The sequence below is a fragment of the Mastacembelus armatus genome, chromosome 1, assembly GCF_900324485.2.
Source record: "Mastacembelus armatus chromosome 1, fMasArm1.2, whole genome shotgun sequence".
In the NCBI taxonomy this organism is placed as follows: domain Eukaryota; kingdom Metazoa; phylum Chordata; class Actinopteri; order Synbranchiformes; family Mastacembelidae; genus Mastacembelus; species Mastacembelus armatus.
In genome coordinates, this window is record NC_046633.1 from 1,242,765 (window position 1) to 1,266,735 (window position 23,971).

Sequence of the window (23,971 nt, forward strand, 5' to 3'; positions counted from 1 at the left end):
TTTCCTGGACAGATGTTGAGAATCTCGTCACTCTGCCAGGTTTAGAGATTTTTGGCAGCAGAAACCAGATTTACAGTCTTTTTATCTTCAAATAACCAGGGAAAAAATAGCTTAATGTGTATCATAATCAGATTACATCTCAACACACACACACACACACACACACACACCCTCACACACACACACACACACACACACACACACAAGGCTCCGAACACTTTCCAGTTCATCCCAGTTTAGAGTCAGAGTTCGGTGTGTGTTCACTTCCAATTTGTTTATCACTTCAGGAGACGTGTTAATTTGGAGAACAATAAGAAATACACCAATTACCTCACTAACTAGCCATTATTCCTCCACCCTGCACCCCCTGACACACACTCCACGTTCATTTGCATACACACCCTTCTCCCCTTTAATTGTTTTCAATTTTTTTTTGTGAGCACTTGCAAACACCTGCACCTCCTTCCCTGCTGGCTTTGTTCTCCATCAGTGAACATGCAGAAACACAAGAGGGGGGGAGTAAGTGATGGGGGTTGGATGTTTGCACTGCAGCAGTAAAACCTGAAGTAGAGGGCCTGTGCAGAAAGGTAATACTCTGAAACATTTCCAGGTGTCATCACCAGGAGCGAAGCACAGAGGGCGAAAGGAAACGCAGAGACCATTTTCCTCCTCCTTCCTGCTCTCCTCCACATAATGAAATAATTAGATAATTAGACAAGTAATTGGACTGATTTTTTTTTTTTTTTCTTTCCTCCTGCTGTGACATCTGCCTGGCTGCAGAAACCAGCAAATGGAACAGAAAAGGGACCACAGATCTAGAGCAGTGCCACACCCGTCATACCTCAGTGCATTATGGGGGAACAGGGACCCAAATCCGCCTTGACCAATGTTTGCATTTTCAGAATCGGAATCTGTCTAGTGATTTGGAAAGTGATTTGTTGCAGCCACGCAGTCGTCCATTTTGCTGCTGCTTCACGTTAGGGGCTGATTTGTCAACCAATCACAGAGCTTGACCTAATTTTCTCTCCCTCTTTGCCTTTCTCGAGCCATGACCATGTTCAGATGCTGGAAGTGTGACTAACTCCAGACTATGGCAATTTAATGTAAAACCTTCAAATTCACAGTTCGATATGTGATGTGATGCTGGGTCTCCTTGGGTTGATGCACCTTTTTTTTATGAGAAACTGCCCAATTTTTATAGCTTTTACAGTGTTTCAGCTCCATTAATGAGTGTGTGTGTGTGTGTGTGTGTGTGTGTGTGTGTGTGTGTGTGTGTGTGTGTGTGTGTGTGTGTGTTAGTAACAGAAATAGCTGGCAGCACATATCAGCCTCCTTTGAGCTCATCACCGGATACTTCAGAGGGAGAGAGAGAGGGGAGATGAGATGAGATAAGATTAGGGATTTGGTTTCCTGAGAAGCCGTCAGATTGAATCGACACACCATGTTTAGGGTGTGTGTGTGTTTGTTTCCTGCAGTTTGTGTGAGTCTCATGCACATATACATACATATACATATATATGCATATATATGTATTTAATTTTGCTCATTAACCCCCAGGACACATACATATAAGCACATAGATTCTGTATACACTGTGCATACACACACAGACACACACACTATAGCAGACGTGGCTCTGACTGTTAGTAAACAAGCTTTTATATTTATTTGTTCTCACACAGACACAGAGAAATGGTTGAACAGTTCCACTGAAGTTTGTTGCCTGCAGAGAAAAAAGGCTTTTTACTGTGGCTGAGCTTTTCTGCTGTGATGTTTGAGTCACTGTTTCAGCACTCGACCGTTTTCACTCACGTCTTTAAATTACTCCTCACTTTCTAAGAGCTGGGTCACATGAATACAGCCCAAAATATCATTCTGAGAATGGCTTTTATGCAATTAGTGTTTGTTTTATTAAGTTTATTTAATCATGCACAGTGAGTAATGAGATTCATTACTGAGGCTAATGCTTCTAGTTTTTCAGGCAGGAGATTCTGATTTGAAAAGTTAGGAAAGTTTCTATTTTAGCTCACACTGCACTTACTAAACTGCTTTTATTAATAGAAAAAATACAAAATTTTGAGCATCATTTTGTACAGAACTAGATCAGGATCAGTCACCAAGAGTTTGACATACTAACAAACAAAGCAGAAAACATACAGCGTGGTTGACGGTGTAATGACTGAGCGGTGTAAGCACAGACCCTGATAGTCAGCTGACAGGTTTTATACCTGCCACTTATGTAGGCAATTATTGCATTTTAAGTCCATACATGGCAGGTAGTCAAACATCAATGACACTAACACCAGGGTTTGCATTTTCAGAGGATTAAACATTGATGTTTTCTCTCTGTAGTGCCTCTTTTCCTGGAGCTTCTCTTCTTGCTGTGTCTTCTGCAGCCTGAAATCAGACCTTCCTTCTCTTCTGCAGCACCGAGGTCGAACCGAATTTTATTTCTTTCCAGCAGCCAGTACGACATAATCCAGTCACAGTAACACAGTCCAGTGTTTCAGCGCCATCTAAGAGCAATAGCTGCACGTGGCCCCGAGAGGGAGGAAGCTTTCTCAGAAACAGATTCATTTTAACTCCCAAGGCCAGAGAATATACAGGAATCTGTCTTAGTGTCATTTCAGAGAAAATAAAGGAAGAAGTCAGTGCTGTAATATGGTACGAACTGAATATACACAACAGTGACTAAACCTGCAGGAAGAATAGCTCGCTCATTATCAATGAACTGTATCCTGCATTTTGTTTTAGCAAGATGCTTCATGGACTTGAAATTCAGTGATTTCTATAGGAGCAGCACGGTGGGTTAGTGGTCAGCACTGTTGCCTCACAGCAAGAAGGTTCCTGGTTTGAAACACATCAGGGGCCTTTCTGTGTGGAGTCTGCATGTTCTCCCTGTGCTTGTGTGGGTTTTCTCCAGGTCCTCTGGTTTCCTCCCACAGTCCAAAAACATGTATGTCAGGTTGATTGGTGACTCTAAATTGCCCATAGGAGTGAGTGTGAGTGTGTGAGGTTGTTTGTCTCTATGTGGCCCTGTGATGGACTGGGGACCTGTCCAGGGTGGACCCCTGCCTTTCACCCAGAGAGAGCTGGGATAGGCTCCAGCAGGTCCCTGGGACCCTGGTTAGGACTAACTGGGTACAGATGATGGATGGATGGATGTTAACATGGGCAAAGCAGCATACAGCCACCAGAACCAGACAATCTTTAACACTTATATAATTATGGGTACCGTACCCGTACCATTTAAAATTCTCTACAGAAAAACACAACATCATTTTATTTGTGCATGTATTTAATTCTAAAAAATACATCCTGCACATAAACAGACCATTAACAGGCAGTTCAGGCAGTGGTGCTGTGCTTGCATCAGCTCGGCTTTAATTCATGCATAATGATTAGTGTCTCATGCATGAGCTGATTGGTGCAGCTGACTAGTAACATCCAGTCATATTCATGCAGTTCTGTGTGGTGTGTCTTCATAATCAACCAGTTAGATTACTTCCCTCATGCCAAGGTGACATACAGCTGCAGATCCAACCTGCCTAACTCGTCCTCATGACTTGAAGCTTTTGTTCTGCTAATCTCCATTGCCCCTGATGGTAACCCTGAGGAGAAATGTACCAGATGTGTTGCTGTGGTGTTTAGGAATGAAGATGCCTTGACCACAAACGGTGTCAGGTTTGAGGTTTTAGTCCGATTCTCCCCACCTCTTCCCTACATGTTGTCTCACTTCTTTCCCTAAGCCCAGACTCCTGTTAGGGTTAATTAGGTATTGATTGCTCCTCTTCTAAGGGCCTTGGTCATGCTAAATTATTAATGCTCATGCAGCACTATATATAGCTTAGGTCCAGTGGTCTCAGCAAAGCCAAATCTTAGGTTGTTCTTCCTCTGTGCTGCTTCCCTGCCTCTCTATTTCCTCCTCTCCTCTTCTTCCTCGCTTTTGACAGCTGTTGGAAATGGGAGAGATGCTGTTTCTTCACATGCTTCAATGTGCTTTGATTTGACAACACACTCGAAATGAATTTTTGAGCAGCTCAGTTACTCTCAACAGACAGCAAAGCGATGCTGCAGCAGCACTGGGATTTCCCTGTTGCCATGTTCACGCTGAGGTTTATAAATCGTTGACTACGACTGATAAATTGGTGCAGGACTGATAAGTCAGCCAGGCCGGTACACCCAGGTCTGTGCTCAGTGTTCCCCTGACTGCTTGTACCTACATCTTTGAGCCTACTTTATGTCTCTATCACGTCTAGCAGTCGTCCACAATTCATAGAACAGTGGTCCCACACATGACTTTTGTTTTCCCTCTCTCATGAGTGGCAGATCTGCAGGTCACTGTCTTCAATTCATGAACACATCAGAAAATGCCAGTACATAGAAATAACATAGAAACCAAGCAGTCTGGAGACAAATCATGTGCTTAATTATAGATTTGTCTGTTGTGCTTGTGTGCATAGTCCACCTCTGCTTTGTTATTTAAATCATGTGGTCCTGCTTCAGCAGCAGGTCCTCACTCAGCAGCGACTCACTGTTCCCTGTTCCACGTGTCGGTCACATACCTTTTAAGATGGATGTGGATTTACTTAGAGATGTGTTCTTGTTTTTCATTTAAGCTTGTGCTGCTCATACTCCGTGAAAATATTACTGAGTCTTTCAGAGACTGGGGATGTGTTTCTGTGCATTTCGGACAACACACAACAGATACACAGTGTGTGTGTGTGTGTGTGTGTGTGTGTGTGTATGTGTGTGTGTGTGTGAATGCTTTTGGACCCAGTGTGTTCACTTAGTGACCTACATTTCTGCAGCTTTTTGCCTGTGCCAGCGGAGACATTGTCACTGGTATTATCTAGCCAATCACATCCCCTAATCTCATTTGTCCAATCACGTCCTTGATCTCGTCCGTCCAGCAGCACATCAATTTTGCATGTGCAGGTTTAAAGGAACATTGTGAAGTGTAGTGTGCACGAGAGGACAGTGCTGCACTTCTCTGATCAAGCGAAGAACGAGGAGTGAATAATAGAACAGGTTCGTCTAATAGGATGAACACATCAGTGATGGGTCTAATCTAAAGCTGATGAACTCTTCTGGGGCCATTGTAATCCCCCAAATTACTATTTCTGCCTTTTTGGCCATGACCACCAGCAGTGACAGGAAAGATTTACATGACCTCTTTGTGCATTTCCCGCATTTGTGACTTGACACTAAATATATACTCGCCTGTATAACTGGATCCTTCTGTTTCGTTGACATACGTTTTCAGTGCTAATCAGACAAAAAAACAAAGAAGTTGATCTGTTATATAGAGGGTGTTGTGCACACGCTCCACTTTGAGCCCTGCCACTCTGTCAGGCTCATTTTGTTGCGATTTAAAGATAAAACAACTTAATTTGTCTCTGGCATTAGACCAACACAACCGTAAAAAGTCCAGAGGAGTTTGGAATGAGAGATTTTACACACCGACTGATCTGAAATGATCAGACGCAAGTAGATTATTATTTTTCATACAGGGCTGAGTGTGTTTGGTCTGTCGGAGTAGACGGTACAGCAGTTCTTCCAGAACGTGTTGGCAGGTAAAGCAACAAGCTGTCTGCTTTCTTCATCGTCGGGGATTATTTCAGTATCACACTGGCTTAAATGTCAGCGTAAGATTTATTTATTTTTTAACCTCAGCTTCTCCTGGATTTGTTGTTCAGAAAAGTCTTCCATGCTCGATTTGACTTCAATGTTTCATGAACATCCACAGGATGTGGCATATGTTGTTGCATCCACATGCAAAAAGAGTTAAAGTTTGTTGTGTATTCCAGCGTTTGTTGGTGGTAAACTATTAATTGCAAAGCTGATGGTTCAGTTCCCAGATCCACATGCAGAAAATGACCATTGGTGACTTCCTTCTTTCCTTTGCAGACTTTCAGCTTAACCTCGAGGTGTGTTTAGGGTTGAGGTACGTGCAGGTGAAACGTTTAGGGTCAAAAAGCTGCGTATTTCTCGTTAGTGGTGTCAGTGATATGACCTCACTGCAGCCGACGACCAAACCGAAGGCAACGCTCCCCAAAACAAGCGAGAGCTAAATGTGGCTCAGCCTGACACAGCCTCAGCATCCTCAAACATCAAACCATACATGTTAAGACAACGTTAAGAAATGTTAACTCCACCAGTTCATTGTGGTCTGCTAAAAACTGGTATCAAATTAGAGATAATTCCTTCCTGCAAACTTTCAAGTCCTGAAATTGTCCCAGCCTCTGATTATATCACTACAACCTGTCCAATAAACACGTATTCATAACCAGGGGTCCTCCGAGGACCAGCTAGTTACTGGAACACTGCGACTGCAGTCTTTCCATCTTTGACCTTCTCCCTGAGCTGCTGTCATGAGGTCGACTGTAATGATTTTATAACACAGAAATACATTTCCGTCACACTGGTCTATTCCTGCAGTCTAAAGTATTTGGCCTCACACGTTCACCCCCGACACGGAGACAAGTGAACAACACTTAAACTATGTGTGAGTACATGTGCTGCGTGTGTGTGTGTGTGTGTGTGTGTGTGTGCGTGTGCGTGCATGCCTTTAACCTTTCCCTTCCCCTGTAAAAACACACACGTTAATACACGCATGTACCCGTGTCTTTGTCTCCGTTTCCCTCTGTCTGCCTCCATTTCCATTTAATGGAATGGGGGTGGGAGAGACAGGGCAGGGGGGAGGGGTCAGGTTGAAAATTGCAATATGTATTTATGTTTCTCTGTATGCAGTTGCCAAGCAACAGGAGAACGAGGGTATTTACAGTTAATATAAAGTGAGTGACATTAGCTTGGTTGTATTAGAGGCAAAGCGCTTATTTGCTGTAAGAGCTAGGAAGAAAGATCTGTGTGTGTGTGTGTGTGTGTGTGTGTGTGTGTGTGTGTGTGTGTGACAGAAAAGTCTTTTGTGCACAATGACAATAAATGCTTCCACACCGTGTCTATAGGCGTACGTGTATCTGTGTATATGCATAATATTAACTCACCCAGCTTTATCTCTGTAGATATTTGTGTTTTTCCTCTTTGTGTGTGCACAAAAAAAGCATTTCACAGCCATGTCTATTGTGCATGTGTGTGTGTGTTTCTTTATTTTATTTTTTTGTGCTGTGACATTGTTGTCTGTGTATCTAATGAGCTCCCTCATGCATTAGTGTGTTTGTACACACAATATGGTAGTTTATTTTTATTTTTAGTGCTTTGCATGATGTATGAATGCATGTTTATTTGCACATTGGATTCAACACATGTTTTGAGATTACTAACTGCTTTGTCCAGCTATTTTTGCTTTTGTTTTTTGTCACAGCTAGGCAAGAGCTGTGGAGGCTGTGCATCAGCAAAATATGTCCCATGGGAAAACCACTGTCATTTATGTTCCTCACCCTTCACAAGATAAAATAATGGCTCAAAAATCTATTGTATAAATAAGTAACACGGGTTATTTATCCTGTGTGCCAGTAGAATTATTATTATTATTATTGTTTTTAGTTTTACGTATTATTTTAGCTGTTGTCATATTTGTTGCTTTAATGATAAACATGTCATGTTTCATTAATGTTACGTCTCCTGTCTTTTTCACAGGCTTTGAAAGCATCTTGGAAGGCTTGTTTGGGCCGGGACTATTCAAAGATATCACCTTTTTCCAAGGTAAACATGCTCAAACACAAACACCTTATTATATAGAAGCTGTAAAATGAATGCACGTATGAAAGTTCTCATTTTTACAGTATGTGGTGTGTCGTTCAATGAATATACTGTACCCAAATGATAATGAGCAAAGCATCATCTCCAAATCTGTCCCTATGCTGCCTACAGATTTGAGAATAGGACAGAACCTGCTTGGAAACCATAACAATATGGTTGATTCACTCAGTACAGTAGCCATATTTAATTTCTGCCAAACCCAGACTGGGATATTGGAGGGATGTCACTCTCAGCCTGGACCACCTGTCTGGTTTATGAGAAGCTGTTTTCCTGGTCTCAACTAGACGGAAATGGGCTGCACCTGCTCTAACAGCATTCGTGGTCAGAGCAAGACCAACAAAAACTGGCCCCAAGTATAACCAGTCTGTCTGGTTTGGTGTCGTCTTTTAGGGTAGCAGCTTAAATCAGCTACTGTTACACACCAACACTGGACTGTACAACAACCACATTATTCCATGTCAAAGCAAATAGTTTAGTTTAATGTACAGAGAGCACAGTAAATGTATTTGTATGTAAAATATCTCTTTTTTTCAGTATGAGAATAGCCAGCCAGTTGTTATTTGATCATCTTAAGGACAAGTGCAATTCAAAAATTTACAGGTCATTTTGTTTTCTATTCTGGACCGAGTGTGGGCAGACCTACACCGAGCTGCGATAAAAGACAAATAGAAATATTAATTATTCCTGTGTTTTTAAGTATTTATCAGTGAGAGCTGCACTGTCTGTCTGCATTCATGTATTCTGTCACGATTCCTGTGCATGTTGCAATGCACAGCACTTTGGGAAATAACAGCATGTGTTACTTAGACAGCTCAGAGCCCCAGAGTCCTGTTTAAGGGGAATGCAGCATGTCCTTATAGACCATAAAATGCGGTGGATGTCACCAAAAATGTTAACAGATTCATCGTTTCCTGCTCAGTGACACTAATCAAATACGGCTGTCAGAGCAAGAAAGACTAATATCACCTAAAGATCTGAGTCTGAAATAACGCAGCATTTACTGTGAGTGAGTCTCTGAATGCTATCAGTGCTATAGCTTTCCCACAATGCAATGCTCTGCATTTTACAGGTAATAAAATTACTGTTGACCTCCAGTGCAGCTGCTAGCGATGCTGTTTAGGTTTAGTAAGTGTCTTTTTCTGCTCAGTACAACGTGCAGAGGGAGTGGTGGAGGAGGAAGGGAGGGATTTTGGACACAGCCTCTGAGAAACAAGGTCAACATGGTGTCTTGGAGTCATGTGACCCCCTCCCCCACAAACATAAGGGATTTTTGGAATATTTTTCACTGGTCTACATCATTTTCACTCATGCATTACACAGCAAACACACACACACACACACACACGCCCACACAGAAGAGTTTGGTTTCATTTTTAATTCTTGCACACACACGCTCGTCTCGTGATAGTGGTAAGGACGCTGGTCGACACGTTCCCCTTACACTAAACTCAACCTTAAACAGTCCAGTTTGTCCACACAGGCGTGAACGTAGCGCCGAGGACACGATGCAGCTTCTGATTCTGTCTGTCCTCACAAAACTAACACTGGAGCTGGATCAGTGATGCAGAATAAATGTACAGCAGTGACAGTGTAACGTCTCTAGTTCAGCTGTGAAAATCATCATTTCATTTAATTTTATTTTGAAAGCAGATTCTCCCACAGTGTAAATGATTTTTTCTTTTTGGCACTTGAACTTTTCACACGTAGAAACATTAGTTACGTCTCCACGTGGCTGAGAAATGAGGCTCCTGCAGCAGAAATCTACACGGTCTCTGCTCATGTCACACAAACGAAGTGTTTCTTCGATGTTTAAGGAACCTGATTGGTTAATTGTGTGTACGGACGCTGACTGATGAACAGGAGCACACATCCTTAAAGACTGATTGATTTAAGCTGGACTGCAGTGCAGTGGTAGGGGGTCGTGTTAGCAGAGGAACTGGAGCTAATTGGTGACTTCCCTGAGATACGGTGAGTGGCACAACCACAGGGTTCAAGTGCAGCTCACCTTTGACCTTTTCATTACCACAAGACACGGAACCAGAAAGAGAATAATACGCTGCACATTTATCTGTTGCCTGTCTCAGAAACACAAGAGGAAAGAGTTGTAACCTGCAAAATTAACACATTGTTAATGTTAATGCTGGTGTTTTGTTTTGTTTTGTTTTTTTTCAAAAAGCTGTTTAATTGCGGATCATAATATTGTTTCTGGTTTGATGTCTGCATGTGTTTGTGCTGCACTGATGTACATGTGTGATAAACTATTTCCTGTTTGTTTTATTTTACTGCCCATGTTCAATCCATTTAGAGATTTTAAATTTTGATTTCTCCAAGGCATCATCAGCCATCAGGTCTATATTACCTCTCAATGATAAATGATTAGAAGAACGACTGGCAGGCCGATAAACTAGAGATTTCAGGTTTAGAGAGTTTAAAAAAAAAATTGCAAAATATTCTAAAAACATGGCTTCACTCACTCATAGTGGTTCACTAACGTTACACTGGAAGACAAACCTGTAGACTTTAAAGTGAAGGGGTGTGAACACTTTCTCGACACGACAAGATTAGCTGATTTTCACAGTTTCACGGATTATAGGAACATCCTGCTTCTTTCCTTAGTAGCTGAAAAAGGGACGTTTTTGTGACGGGAGGTTGTGATCTGATGTGTATGTGTGTTCACACAGTGTTCGGACCATATTGATTTTGTCCTCACGTGTCTGTTCTGTCTCGCTGTGGAGATGAGTCGGCCTTCGTTTTTCTCATCCTGTCTGCTTTTTCCCTCAGTCCTCGGTTCTTCCTCTCTTTCGCTGCACCGCTCTCTATATGTTTCTGTCACTCTGGCGCTGTGGTTTCGGACTGAACTGAGGGCTTTTAAAGGAAGTATAGTACCATGGCAACAGCTCAGCTGTAACCAAGTCGACAGCAGCCTCCTCTCTCCTCTCGCTGTCAGATCAGAAGGTGCTACTTTGGTAAAACACATTTACATTGTGAAGGATGAAGACTCACATGTATACAACCTGTGGAGCTATGCAGTCCCCAAACTGATTCTGTCTTCCTTTTAAAGGGAGTCTCCATAACGTCTTGTTGTCTTGGTCCTATAGAAACAGAGGAATGTGTTTGTGTCATTCGTCTTTTTAGATGTGTGAACTGGTCCAAGCTGAGCTGACATCCAGAACATAAAATACATTTTCAAACAAACATAATCCAAAAAAGTCAAATGTTTATGGTTTAAACCAGTTTTATAGTGAAGTTCACCCACACAGAGAAAACACCAGCAGCTGAGGATCAATTTAACACCGAAGGCTCTGCAGTTCTCAGGGTTGGAAGTTTGATTTCTCCACTATTTCCAATTTGTACAGACATTATAACTCAATATAGATAAGACTTAAGATATTTTTTACTCGTTTAACTGGTCCAAAAATTGTAAAACAAGTTTTTTCATTTTTAAAAACATATTATTGTTAAATGATCCTTAAAACTCCTGATTAGCAGAGAAATAATAACAAAGTCTGGCTTTTAAATGTGATTTTGTGGTGTAAAATCCAGGCTCTGTCCACTCCTCGCCCTGTATAGGAAGATGGAAAACAGAAGAGGGGGGTGTTTCTGTGTCTGAGCTACCAGGAAAGACTTTTATCATCCCACTGAAAAACTAGAACTGAATAACAGTCTTGGAAAGGGGTGACTACTTCCTTGCAAACAGGGCTTTAGGGCATGAATACCTAAACAGATACACACACACACACGCACACACACACACACACACACACACACACACACACACACACACACACAGGGGCATTCATGCAGTGACTGTGGTCTTTAAGCAACTACGTGCTCAACAGAAAATTCAGCTTATCTGTGAGTCGCAGGCGTGGATCATTTTTTTGCAGCATACCCGACTTGTTAAGTTAGTCATCGCTGTAATTAAATCACTGACTGATTATAAAAGGGAATCATTTTAATGCTCTCATTGTTGTGGTTTCTGGTGCCTCTGTCAGTTTGTGCAGGCTGGACTGGATGAATGAAAACACCTTGTTTACAGCTGGTTTTAGGATTTGACCTGCAGCTGGACGTTTACACTGAGGATCGAAAAAAACACGCGGTGCACAACATATCACAAAACCACCTAAACTGAAAAGATAAAGTAGAAAATATCTCTGTTGGCTCTTGGTTCTTTCTTTTAGTTTTAGTTTTTAAGTTAGGTGGTGCTGAAGGATTATGGCAGTTGGAGTTTAACTCTGCTTCCTGTCTCCCTCTCTGATCCAGACTGTGAGCCTGAGGAAGTGTCTGACTGGTCCTTCGATGAAAACTGTCTCTTCTGCTGCTTAAGACGTGAGAAAGCGAAGGTAAGAGACACCCCAGCATGTCCTGCTTCTGTCAGAGGAGGCAACTACACGGATAAAAAAGTAACAGTAACATGAAAAAACATCCATCCATTCTCTGTTTGGGTCATGGGGGCAGGAGTCAGTCCCAGCCGACAGTAGGTGAGAGGCAGGCTGCCCCCTGGGCGGATCAGCAATCTGTCACTGGGCTTAACTTAGAGACAGACACACACTCACATTCACACCTACAGACAATTTAGAGTCACCAACCAACCTGACCTGCATGTGTTTGGACTGTGGGAGGAGAAAACCCACACAGACACAGGGACAACATGCAGACTCCACACAGAAAGGCCCCGGGTCCACCTGGGTTCAGACCCTAATCCTGACCTGCATGTGTTTGGACTGTGGGAGGAGAAAACCCACACAGACACAGGGACAACATGCAGACTCCACACAGAAAGGCCCCGGGTCCACCTGGGTTCAGACCCTAATCCTGACCTGCATGTGTTTGGACTGTGGGAGGAGAAAACCCACACAGACACAGGGACAACATGCAGACTCCACACAGAAAGGCCCCGGGTCCACCTGGGTTCAGACCCTAATCCTGACCTGCATGTGTTTGGACTGTGGGAGGAGAAAACCCACACAGACACAGGGACAACATGCAGACTCCACACAGAAAGGCCCCGGGTCCACCTGGGTTCAGACCCTAATCCTGACCTGCATGTGTTTGGACTGTGGGAGGAGAAAACCCACACAGACACAGGGACAACATGCAGACTCCACACAGAAAGGCCCCGGGTCCACCTGGGTTCAGACCCTAATCCTGACCTGCATGTGTTTGGACTGTGGGAGGAGAAAACCCACACAGACACAGGGACAACATGCAGACTCCACACAGAAAGGCCCCGGGTCCACCTGGGTTCAGACCCTAATCCTGACCTGCATGTGTTTGGACTGTGGGAGGAGAAAACCCACACAGACACAGGGACAACATGCAGACTGCACACAGAAAGGCCCCGGGTCCACCTGGGTTCAGACCCTAATCCTGACCTGCATGTGTTTGGACTGTGGGAGGAGAAAACCCACACAGACACAGGGACAACATGCAGACTCCACACAGAAAGGCCCCGGGTCCACCTGGGTTCAGACCCTAATCCTGACCTGCATGTGTTTGGACTGTGGGAGGAGAAAACCCACACAGACACAGGGACAACATGCAGACTCCACACAGAAAGGCCCCGGGTCCACCTGGGTTCAGACCCTAATCCTGACCTGCATGTGTTTGGACTGTGGGAGGAGAAAACCCACACAGACACAGGGACAACATGCAGACTCCACACAGAAAGGCCCCGGGTCCACCTGGGTTCAGACCCTAATCCTGACCTGCATGTGTTTGGACTGTGGGAGGAGAAAACCCACACAGACACAGGGACAACATGCAGACTCCACACAGAAAGGCCCCGGGTCCACCTGGGTTCAGACCCTAATCCTGACCTGCATGTGTTTGGACTGTGGGAGGAGAAAACCCACACAGACACAGGGACAACATGCAGACTCCACACAGAAAGGCCCCGGGTCCACCTGGGTTCAGACCCTAATCCTGACCTGCATGTGTTTGGACTGTGGGAGGAGAAAACCCACACAGACACAGGGACAACATGCAGACTCCACACAGAAAGGCCCCGGGTCCACCTGGGTTCAGACCCTAATCCTGACCTGCATGTGTTTGGACTGTGGGAGGAGAAAACCCACACAGACACAGGGACAACATGCAGACTCCACAAAACAAAAAGCCACAGACAGTTTTTGAGCTTCACCTGATGATGATAACTGGAAATATTATGTAAACCTCTTTATTGTGACACTACTTAGAACCATTTTCAGTTCTATTCCCCTAATCCTGATAGATAGTTGTGATATTTTCATTTCATTATAAAGAGAACTTTTCTATACCACCTTTTCTGACTGATGTTTAGTTTTAATGGCATTTTAAGACAATATTAAGTGCAAATAATTTAGCAGTATAAATAGAGAATTCCTTAACAATGTCAACTGCCCCATGTCTGCTCCAGGTCTGCTCCAGGTCTGCTCCATGTCTGCTCCATGTCTGCTCCATATCCTTTTCAGGCTGCCCTCAGCCTCAGCAACCATCAGCATGATTTATGTAGAGCAGACTGCACGCAGCCTGACAGGCAAAACGCAGGGCACAAAAGTTTGCAAAGCAGTTGCTTTGAATAGATGGTAATTGACAGTGAGTCCAATGAACGTGCCAACATTTTTACAACCCTCATCTCTCATCTGGAATATGGTCTCTCTCAATACCCGAGTAAGGAAAGCAACCTGAAGCGTGGGAAGTTGGAACTGTGTGAAAATGAGCCCAATAAGCATTAAATGAGAAAAGTGATGCCAAATTTGAGGCATGCCGTTAGGTTAGCTTAGCATAGAAAGACAAGACCTCACAGTAAAACCCAACATGTTGCTGTTTGTTTGTTTATTTGTTAAACAAATGAGAAATGATGTGTTTAAATAGTAAAATATAAAGGTGCTGGCAGCAACTAAACAGAAAAATACCTATAATAAAATCTAATGGCCTTGATGAAACATAAGAATACAGTATGCACTATGCACAAAAAAATAAAGCTAAAAAACCAGCTACTTTACTTTGTGACTTAATTTGTCCACACATTTGGTGTGTGTTTGTCTGCCACCGTTTCTACTGAGAGCTCTGCATCTGTCTCTCCTCCTCCTGCATACTTGTATTTGTGTTGTTCCACTATTGTGGTCTTGACCCCAATTTAACTTGTGAAAGGAACGTGGCATAATGCTTTGGATGTGTGTGTTGGCCACGTGTGTGTGTGTGTGTGTGTGTGTGTGTGTGTGTGTGTGTGTGTGGAGGGAGAAGGATGGAGATCAGAGCAGAATAATAATGAGATCATTCAACCGACTACTACTTGATGCACACATATAATGTACATACGCACGTGGACATTGTGCTACCAGCTTCTGGTTGTTCATTGGACAGAGCGTCACGTGTCACGTGTGCAGGCCTCAGCTCCACAGGAAAGTCAGGATGAGGACGTGTGAGAGTGCTGGTCATCCTCGTCGTTACTATAGTGGCAGATCTAAACACCACAGGGTGTTTTTTAAATCTGTGTCACAGCCTCCTGCTTCGTCCTTCTCCTCTCACGCTGTCGAAACAGTCTCGAGCGCCTTCAGACTGTGCGATAAACCCGAGACGCGTTATCAGCTCACATTCTCCATCTGTGCTGCTCTTATGTTGTGAATAAGCTTTGGCTTATCAGTGTCGTTTTCTCTAAACTTTAATCACAAGCAGCACTTAGAAAACCGTCCGGCATATTATTGGATATATTTTGACGGCACGTCTTGTGGGTCGGAGAAGGAGCTGCGCTGTGAGAATTTGATCCTGAGTTACTGTTGCTTGATGGCAGAGCTCCAAACTGGCTGCGGGTGTGCATGCGTGACAGTGAGATGTAGGAGCACTGTTTTAGACCGATGACCACAGGTTTCACCGTGTTCCTGTCACGACTGTTAACTTGCATCTCAAACAGCCAGGAATCGCACAGTGTAAAGCAGAGCTTTTCTTCCCACGGCCGTCACTTGGTTTTCGACTTGACTCTGGTCCAGCCTCTGAGGTCGGCCATCTGTCTAGTTAAAAAAAAAAAAAAAAAAAAAATTCCCTGCTTCATCACCTCCCCCCTCTTTTAACCCCCATCTGTCTCTGCCTTGTCTCCCTTTCTGCTCATGCTAATAAAATAATGCTAACGGTGCACAATTACTAAAGACTTGGGTGGAACATAAAAATTCAAATCAAACACCAGAGCTAAATCAATTAAACAGCACTGGACAGGAGGTCACAGGAGGTCATTTTACCACAACCATCAGATTTGTCAGTAATTACCGTATGTTTGCCCATCATATAGTGTAAATCCTGACATAAATAAGAACAAATTTGCGGCAGCCTTAATTGTGTTTTCATATTTCCGTCTCACTCAATACAGTTTTCATCTTTTATTCATCCGTTAGGGCTTCGAAACTCTCTGTGTCTCACTGTTATTACCCTCTGCTTGTTTGTGAAATGCCAGAGGAGCTTCAGTAGGCGGGAACCATTGATTCATTGATCTGGAGCCATGCAAACTGTGAGCAGGAAGACAGAGAGCTGAGGGGGTTAAATTAAAAGAGATGGAGGAACGGTGAAGACCTTAAAAACACGCTTTTATCTCACTTTGCTGCTTTGTCTTTTGTAATTAACACAAACACACACACAATAATAATAATAATAATAATTATGAATGAATAAATAAATAATAATACGTTTTTGTAGAGCATTTCTCCAAACTCAGGTTCTACATTGCTTCTCATGGTGCATCAACCTGAAAACAAAGTCAGTAGCTGTAGCCTAGAAGTCTGGTCTCTGGAACAGATTCACAGCCTCTGTCTGAGGCGCTCATACTGTTTATATGGTCCTAAAAGGTCATAAATGTAGCTGAGAGAAAGGCCTCCTAAGTAATGAGTAAGATGTAAAACTCAGTGCTACTGGGTGCCAGTGTAAAGAAGCTGAAACAGGAGCGATGTAGTCACGCCTCTTGTTTCTGGTTGAAAGCCTGGCAGCTCATTTCTGTACAGTCTGGAGTCGATGAAAAGACGTTTTAATGCTGTAAACACAATGGGCGACACACTCATTACAACTGACAACAACACTAATGGTGCTTTTAATCCATTCTCCTATTCAGAGACCTTAGATATCCAGAGGAAGCCAACTGATTGGCTGCCAGCTTGAAAAGGCCCGCCCCCAGTAATGGCACCTCAGTATTGAGCAGTCCTGCCGCCGCCGGCAGTGTCGTTTTGTTGGTTACTGACCCTCTGTTGTTCACATTCACGTGCACTGTTCTCATCAGCGCACATGAATATTAACATCAGCTCGCCTTTCCCAAGATCTGACTTCAGAGCAGTTTTGAAGGAGGAAGTGCATCTTGGTCATACTGATTAGGTTTCACTATTGATTGATTTTAGTTGTGTGTGATGAATATAAATCAGGGGCCCTCAACACACAAATGATTTCAGGTCACATGAAGATCAAAACCAAAATATGTGTAGGAAGTAATAAAATATTCTCTCAACAAATTAAAAGCCCAAACATTTTATAGTTCATGCCACTCAAATCGGACCCCTCGTTGTTTTTCTCTGTTTCATAAATTATAAATTGAACAGTATATTTGGATGTAAAAGCAACACACAGTGGCAGCATGATGCACGTGAACACACATGCACCCATTATTTTTAATGTAAGGCCACACACTGGCAGCAAACCGATGTGGAGAAGACTAAACAATTAACTGAGTAATCAGAGAACATAGTTATAGGACAGGAAGGGGAAACAGTGATACTAGAGATTGATGAATTGATTGGTTGATTAATTGGGCAGATTTTTTTTTTAATGTAATCGACATTGGCTAATGGCTGAGTATATTAAATCGATTAACAGGCAGGTGCACCCGTGGGCAGCCCAGGGCTGTTGTAATCCGCCATGCACATAAAGGCAATGTAGAAGAAGAAGTAGGAAGCTGTGGCTTTAACATTAACTGACTTAGCTTCACACTTGCCAGGCAGTGAATTGATGCATTTTATTTTTTTTTGGTTTAAATCAAGATAAATTATTAATAATGTGCTGTATTATAAAGCTTTGCAATTATACTTTAACAAATTAAAGAGAACATTTATGTTTACACCAGACTTCGCTCCACATGGCTAATTAGCAAGCCACATCACATCCGACTCTTCTGATGAGTTACACATATATATCATATCACATGTCAAAATGACATTACCTGTGTGCATCGTCCATAGCAACCCAATATTCAATTAATAATGTTACAAATTGATAAAGAAGGAGGACGGAGAAGGGGAGAAAGCTGGATGCAGAGCACTGGGCATGAGGAACTGTATAAATGTCACCTTCTGTAAAGGAGCTGAGCCCTAAAAGTCTGATCCATAATCGCCCCTGACTCTTAGAAAATGTGAAGACCCCAGTAAGTGAAAACCTGCCAAAAAATTCGGTATTATAAATTGGCCATCGCTTTCCTTGATTTCTAAAAATCGTCATTGCCAGTGAAAAACCCAGCTCAGTCGACCTCGATGCTTTTCTATAGACCTTGAGTATAATCTGCCATTTATGGGCCAAATAATGGATAGTTCCGCATGTACCTGTGCCAAGACAGGTTTTCTTTTGGCAGGCAAGGTATGATGGACATCATGTGGTGTGGTGGTGTGTAGGGGCATTATTTTTGACAGAGCAGGCCTTTACTCACTAATTTGGCTCTATGTGTGTGTGTCTGTGTAGGAGCACGGCACAGAGAACGGTGGAGGCAGCCAGGTGCTGTCAGAGTGTGAAGCTTTCAAACAGGAGCAGTCTCGGCTCAGCCAGCTGGAGAGACAGGCCCAAGACTTCCTCAATGCTGTGTTCCACAGAAAAGGTAAGACACAAACACACACACACACACACACACACACACACACTCCTCATAAGTGATTTTCTTACTCGTGTACATGTTCATGCTGCACAGACAGTGCTGATATCAAATACTCTTGTCATCCATTTGCTTCATATAATCCGAGTAGTGACAATGTTCTCTGCTTTATTTCTACACCTAATGCATACGGTCTCAGTGTGTGCCGTCCTTAACTGAGGGCCCCTTATAACACCTCATTTTATTGTGTAGATGAAGTGCTTTGGAATTATTTATCTAAAATTTTAATTAGTTCTGGCTTGCTGAAGTATCTGTTGCACTTTGGCATATGTGAAGTACTTCTTTGTGTTTTTTTTTTTTTGGGTGGAGAGAACACTACTGATTACACATGTACTACTTTAAAATAATAAGACTTGAAGAACTAAAATAAGTGCTTTATTATTATATTGAGTTAAATGCAAAAGCTATTGATCATTCATAACATCGAGAGTTTAACACTTTGAATCAAAGTAGGACTGTAGGAGAAAGATATGCAAAGTTGTGTGTTATCTGCATGATATGAAAATTTGTGCTGTTTGAAAATGGATGAAAAGGGGGCCAAGGATCAATCCCTGAGGGACACCACATGTTAGTTTTACAATTGGAACAAAGACATTTCTGCCTTCTAGGTAGACCCTAAATCGGTTAAGATCTGGGCCAGAGAGGCCGACCCAGTTTCCCGACCTGCACTAACAGTGCCGTGATTACTACGAGGGGCCATGAGGGAAACTCTGTAGAAGGTTATTTTATGTGGTGGGTGGTGTTGGGTGAGAATCTACTGCTCAATTTGGGAGGGCAAGACTTTCAAAAGAAGGCAGGAATTGTCATGTGTGAGGTCTGACACATGTGTTGACTGTACACAGAACCTCAAGGGAAACTGTTGCACCACCAGTCATGACAAAAACACATGAACACAGATGAAACTGTTGAAGACCGTTCAGCAGTGCCAGTCAAAGGTGGACTCAGCATTTTTAGGCGAGGTCTTACAGCACAGGCTGGCACATAGACTGGCAAAATGACCTATAGAGGATGTCAAACACCTTTGCATAATTAGTCACATAAGAATTACAGCTCAAATGTTCACAGCCGAATCTAAAACTGCATCTTGGTTAATGCAAACCTACACCAACCTATAACAATATGGGGACTGGTTAACCTTATGAGTATTTAGGAGACGTTTCCACAAACCAAGACATTGTTTTTTTTAGCAGTGGAGGAATTTTGCATATGTTTTACATTTTTTTCGAAGACTGACGTTTTCTTCATTGGCCTGTTCCGTACCTGAGGGATTGTTTTGTGCTCAGACTTCAACAGTATTTAACTTAAGGTGCAGACGTTTATGTCATTGTAAATAATTTTCAGCCCTCTTTGCTAAACTGCTTGTGACTTATGACTTTGTTGAAGATGTTAGAGGCATCTAACAGAAGAATGGGTCCAAATTGTGTAGGCACCAATGGAAAGAATGATGAATGATTTTCAGATTAATCCTCTGAAAAACGGGAAACCTCGTCTAACCTATTGTAAAAGGAACAAATGGAGAGTAAATGTAATAAACGTGCTTCTGCATTTACCAAACTGACTTTCCACATGGAACAAAACAGCAGTAGCTAAGTGAAAGTAAAGTTTTATAGTACATATAATTATATTTGTCAAAGCTGACAAATTACAGATTGGCATTGCAGGGTACATCATTTTCATTTTGAAGGATCATGTTTTTAAAACTAAAAAATGTCATTTCATGTGGTTTTAGATTCTGGTTTCTACTTAAATACCTGCTATATCATCGAAATGTTAAATGTACAAAAACAAATACGGGTTTTCTTCTCCAGTATCTGACAAGTGTTAGCCGACAGTCTACTCTGTTATTTCCTGTAAACATCATTCTTGCCAAACATCCTGTTTCCTACTTCCACAGTCAGTGGTGTACATCTGAATAGCTTTTAGTCACTTAAGACATTACGCTCTACCCTTCCACAGAAACATTATCAGACCAGTTGTGCAATATGCTGTCCTGCCCTAATAAACTTGTCCTGGACTGTACCATGACACTGTGAACAAACGCTCAGCAGGTTTAACGTGAAACGGGATTTAAAAAATATTCCCGGACTCGGTGGGTCTTCGAGACAGATTTATACAGTTTGAGATCGTTTCAGTAACAAGGCACTAACATGTGTTAAACAGAAACATCAAATGGCAACAGCAGTACATGTACCGAATCAAAGGTTTAAGTGAGTACATACAATAAGTTTTCAGAGTAATTAAAGCGTCACATGTTTGTTTAGCCCCTAGTGTTACACACTGTGATGAACTGCTGCAGATGAGCTGAGAAAACAGTGATAATTTTTAATAACTGAAATGAACGTGAAGAACAGGGAACACTGGGAAAGTACATAATTAAACCATGGCTGGAAAACAGCAACATGAACCTGCTGTACACTGATATTACAGTGTTTTAATGTTGCTCAGGGTTAAGTCTCATAGATATGCAAAGTATGTGATTTTGGGGATTAACACTGCATAGTTTCAGGATTATATTTTAGGTTAATGTATTGTTTGGAGGATTTAGGGTTTGACTCAGAGGCACACATGAAAACAGCCAAATATTTCAGCTGCTGGTTACGAAGAGATAGTACTGACTTATTATGAACTGACTTATTTAGGACAAAGAGTTGAAAGACTGGTGCATTAATAACACTCAGTGCTGCCACCGTCAGATCAGTGACTAGTTTTTGGTATGGGTTTGTTTTTTTGCAGCAGTTTGTTTTTTTAGGGATAGGTGTATTCTTTGATTGAATACTTACTACAGTATATACTACTATACAGTATAAACTACTACTATACAGTATAAACTACTCTGTGATTCCAGAGGTGACAGTGTGAGAGTGAAAGCAGGAAAAGATCTACACGCTGATATAATGCTGCCTTCACCGGGGTCAGTAGGAAAGATTAGAATGATCTTTGGATTATTTCGGCGAAGCCACAGGATTACACTCTGTTTAGGATTAAATAGGATAAATATGCTCTTGAACCTGGCAATGACTGGACTGATTCCTGGTGGACATGCTGACATGTTTCCTCCTGTTTTTGTTTTTCTTCAGACCTCCCCAGTTTCTCAGACCCTCACATTCCTCTAGTGGCTCGTGAGATCATGCAGCGAATGATCCGCCAGTTCGCTGCCGAATATACCTCAAAAACTACTCAGGACGACCCGCCCCTGCCCAACGGCACCATGAAGGACCAAAGCCTGCCGAGAGTGGTGTCTCTGGCCCCGGCCCCCTGTTCCCCGCCCAGGCCCCTGCCCCTGCCCGCACCAAGCTCCCCTCCATCGTCTGCCTCCTCCTCTCCATCCCTGACCCCAGGACCAGGCCTCAGCCCCACCTCTGCCACCGCCGCAGCTGCTGTCTCAGCAGCCGCCTGCACCCAGAGCAGCAATGGTACAGGAGCCAGTAATGGTGGAGGAGGAGGTACAGCTGCTGCCTCTGCACAGAATCCTGTCCTCAGCAAGCTTCTCATGGCTGACCAGGATGGCCCACTGGACCTCACCATCAGAAAGAACCAGGCTGACCCAGAGCCCAGCCAGCAGGGTGAGAGCAACAGCACAGACATGTCTTCTAACCCAACACACGACTGCTACAAGTCTAACCAAAAGAAAAACACAACCACCCAACCTTTGTTTTCCCCTTAGTATTAACATTAAACCTTGACACAAAGCAAAGTCTGAAGTAAATCCGTCACCTTATGGCACCAGCTCTTTGTTCCCAGAAAGGGGACTGTGTAAGCAGTGGTTACATATTGCTTAACACACACACACACACACACACACACACACACACGTTAATCAGAAGCCTTTTCATCATAAACCAAAAGTGTGTACACCCCTGGTCAGTGTCGAGGATTTACAAATTGTTTTCAGCCAAGAATGAAGAAAGAATCATTTGAAAACCAGAAATGTTTGATTAAACTATAAAAGTCCATATTTACAAAATCACAAAGCCCCTTTTATTAGTGAGATGACATCATTTTTATTTAATGTTGTGTGTGTCTGGCTTTGATGTTTTGACAGATTTGCACTGATGTCAGGGCACTGACCTTTGTTCTGTAAAAACTCCTCTGTGACTTTTACAGTGGAAAACTCTTCTCCTGCAGAGACTCTTGAGACTGGGAGTCATCTTTTCATTCAGTTTCCAACTGTGCTTTCATGGTGCCATCTCTAGACGTCAGCCCCTCCTCCTTTTACAGTCATGCAGCCTCATATCTGAACACCTCACCTCCACGTCTCATGGCTGCTGCTGCTCAGCGACTGTGGTCGTCCTGGTCATATCAAACACCCCCCGATCACTGAAAGACCAGTTTCCACAGATAATCCTTGTTCCAAGTCAGAAGCTCTTAGCCATCTGCTCTTAGTTATGGGTAGCGTGGCTCTTCCTGTAGCGCCTAAGAGATTCCTATTGATCTACTAATTATTAATATTTCCATGAAGACGCTGAAGCTGATCACACTGATCAGAAACAAAGAACAGAACCAACTGAAGAGCTTTGATACCAGGATTTAAATTTGGTTTGTTTGCAGATTTACCATCTAGTTTTTTGTGAATCAGACCCAGAGATCCACTGATGGGTGGTACCGCTGTGGCTGACATTTCTACTGATATTTTAACTGTTAACTGTGCTGCTCCCACACCATGTCTGACATGTCTATTGACTTTATAACATTATTAATTATGTTGGAACAGCAATAAATAAATGTGAAAATATGGGCCAGCTGTAATACCGATCCAGTAATCTGTTTCCATTCACATTAATTTTAATTCAGTCCATGAGCTGACCTGTGGGTTGAGGAAGTCAGTAAACAGTATGATTTTCAGCGTCTATTTACACACATTGTAAAGAACACAGTAACTCCACAACAACAACACACAACTGAACCGTGGGAGCTGTAGTTCTGTTCAGGTTTGTTCTAATTAAAATCGGGAGCCTCTTGTTACATAAATCTGCATTTTGATGAGGAAACTATTTATGTTGAATCGCACTAAAACCTTAGACGGTTCCTGTACTAACACCAGTGTGTTAGTCTGAAAACAGGCATGTTAACAAAGATGTAGACACTATTTTAACAAGTTCATTAGTTCAGACGACCTCATTAGTGTAACATGTTCTGTAGAATTTATTATGTATATATATATACTGTCTTTTTAGTCATAGCTGCTTGGTTAGACACAAATGCTGTCTGTTCAGCTGAATTTAATTATTCATGCTTGTCCTCACAAACAGAGAATCACATTGAGCTGTCTGGTCACAGAAAGGTCCTGGACAGTGACCAAACAGACGAGCTCTGAGGGTTTGATGTGAATATGGACTAATCAGATCTTTATCATTATCTTTTTTAACGGCGGCCCTGAGA

At 42.7% G+C, this 23,971-nt stretch overlaps 1 protein-coding gene across 1 annotated transcript in view; it reads left to right on the plus strand.

Annotated features, from left to right (window-relative positions):
* The window catches only part of lcor (ligand dependent nuclear receptor corepressor), a 59,089-nt gene that overhangs the window by 25,967 nt on the left and 9,151 nt on the right, over positions 1-23,971 (plus strand). The window contains exons 2-5 of the mRNA XM_026302473.1: positions 7,600-7,665; positions 11,986-12,065; positions 18,406-18,538; positions 21,670-22,155. Of these exons, the coding sequence (XP_026158258.1) occupies positions 7,600-7,665; positions 11,986-12,065; positions 18,406-18,538; positions 21,670-22,155 (765 nt within the window). The remainder of the gene's footprint in view (positions 1-7,599; positions 7,666-11,985; positions 12,066-18,405; positions 18,539-21,669; positions 22,156-23,971) is intronic.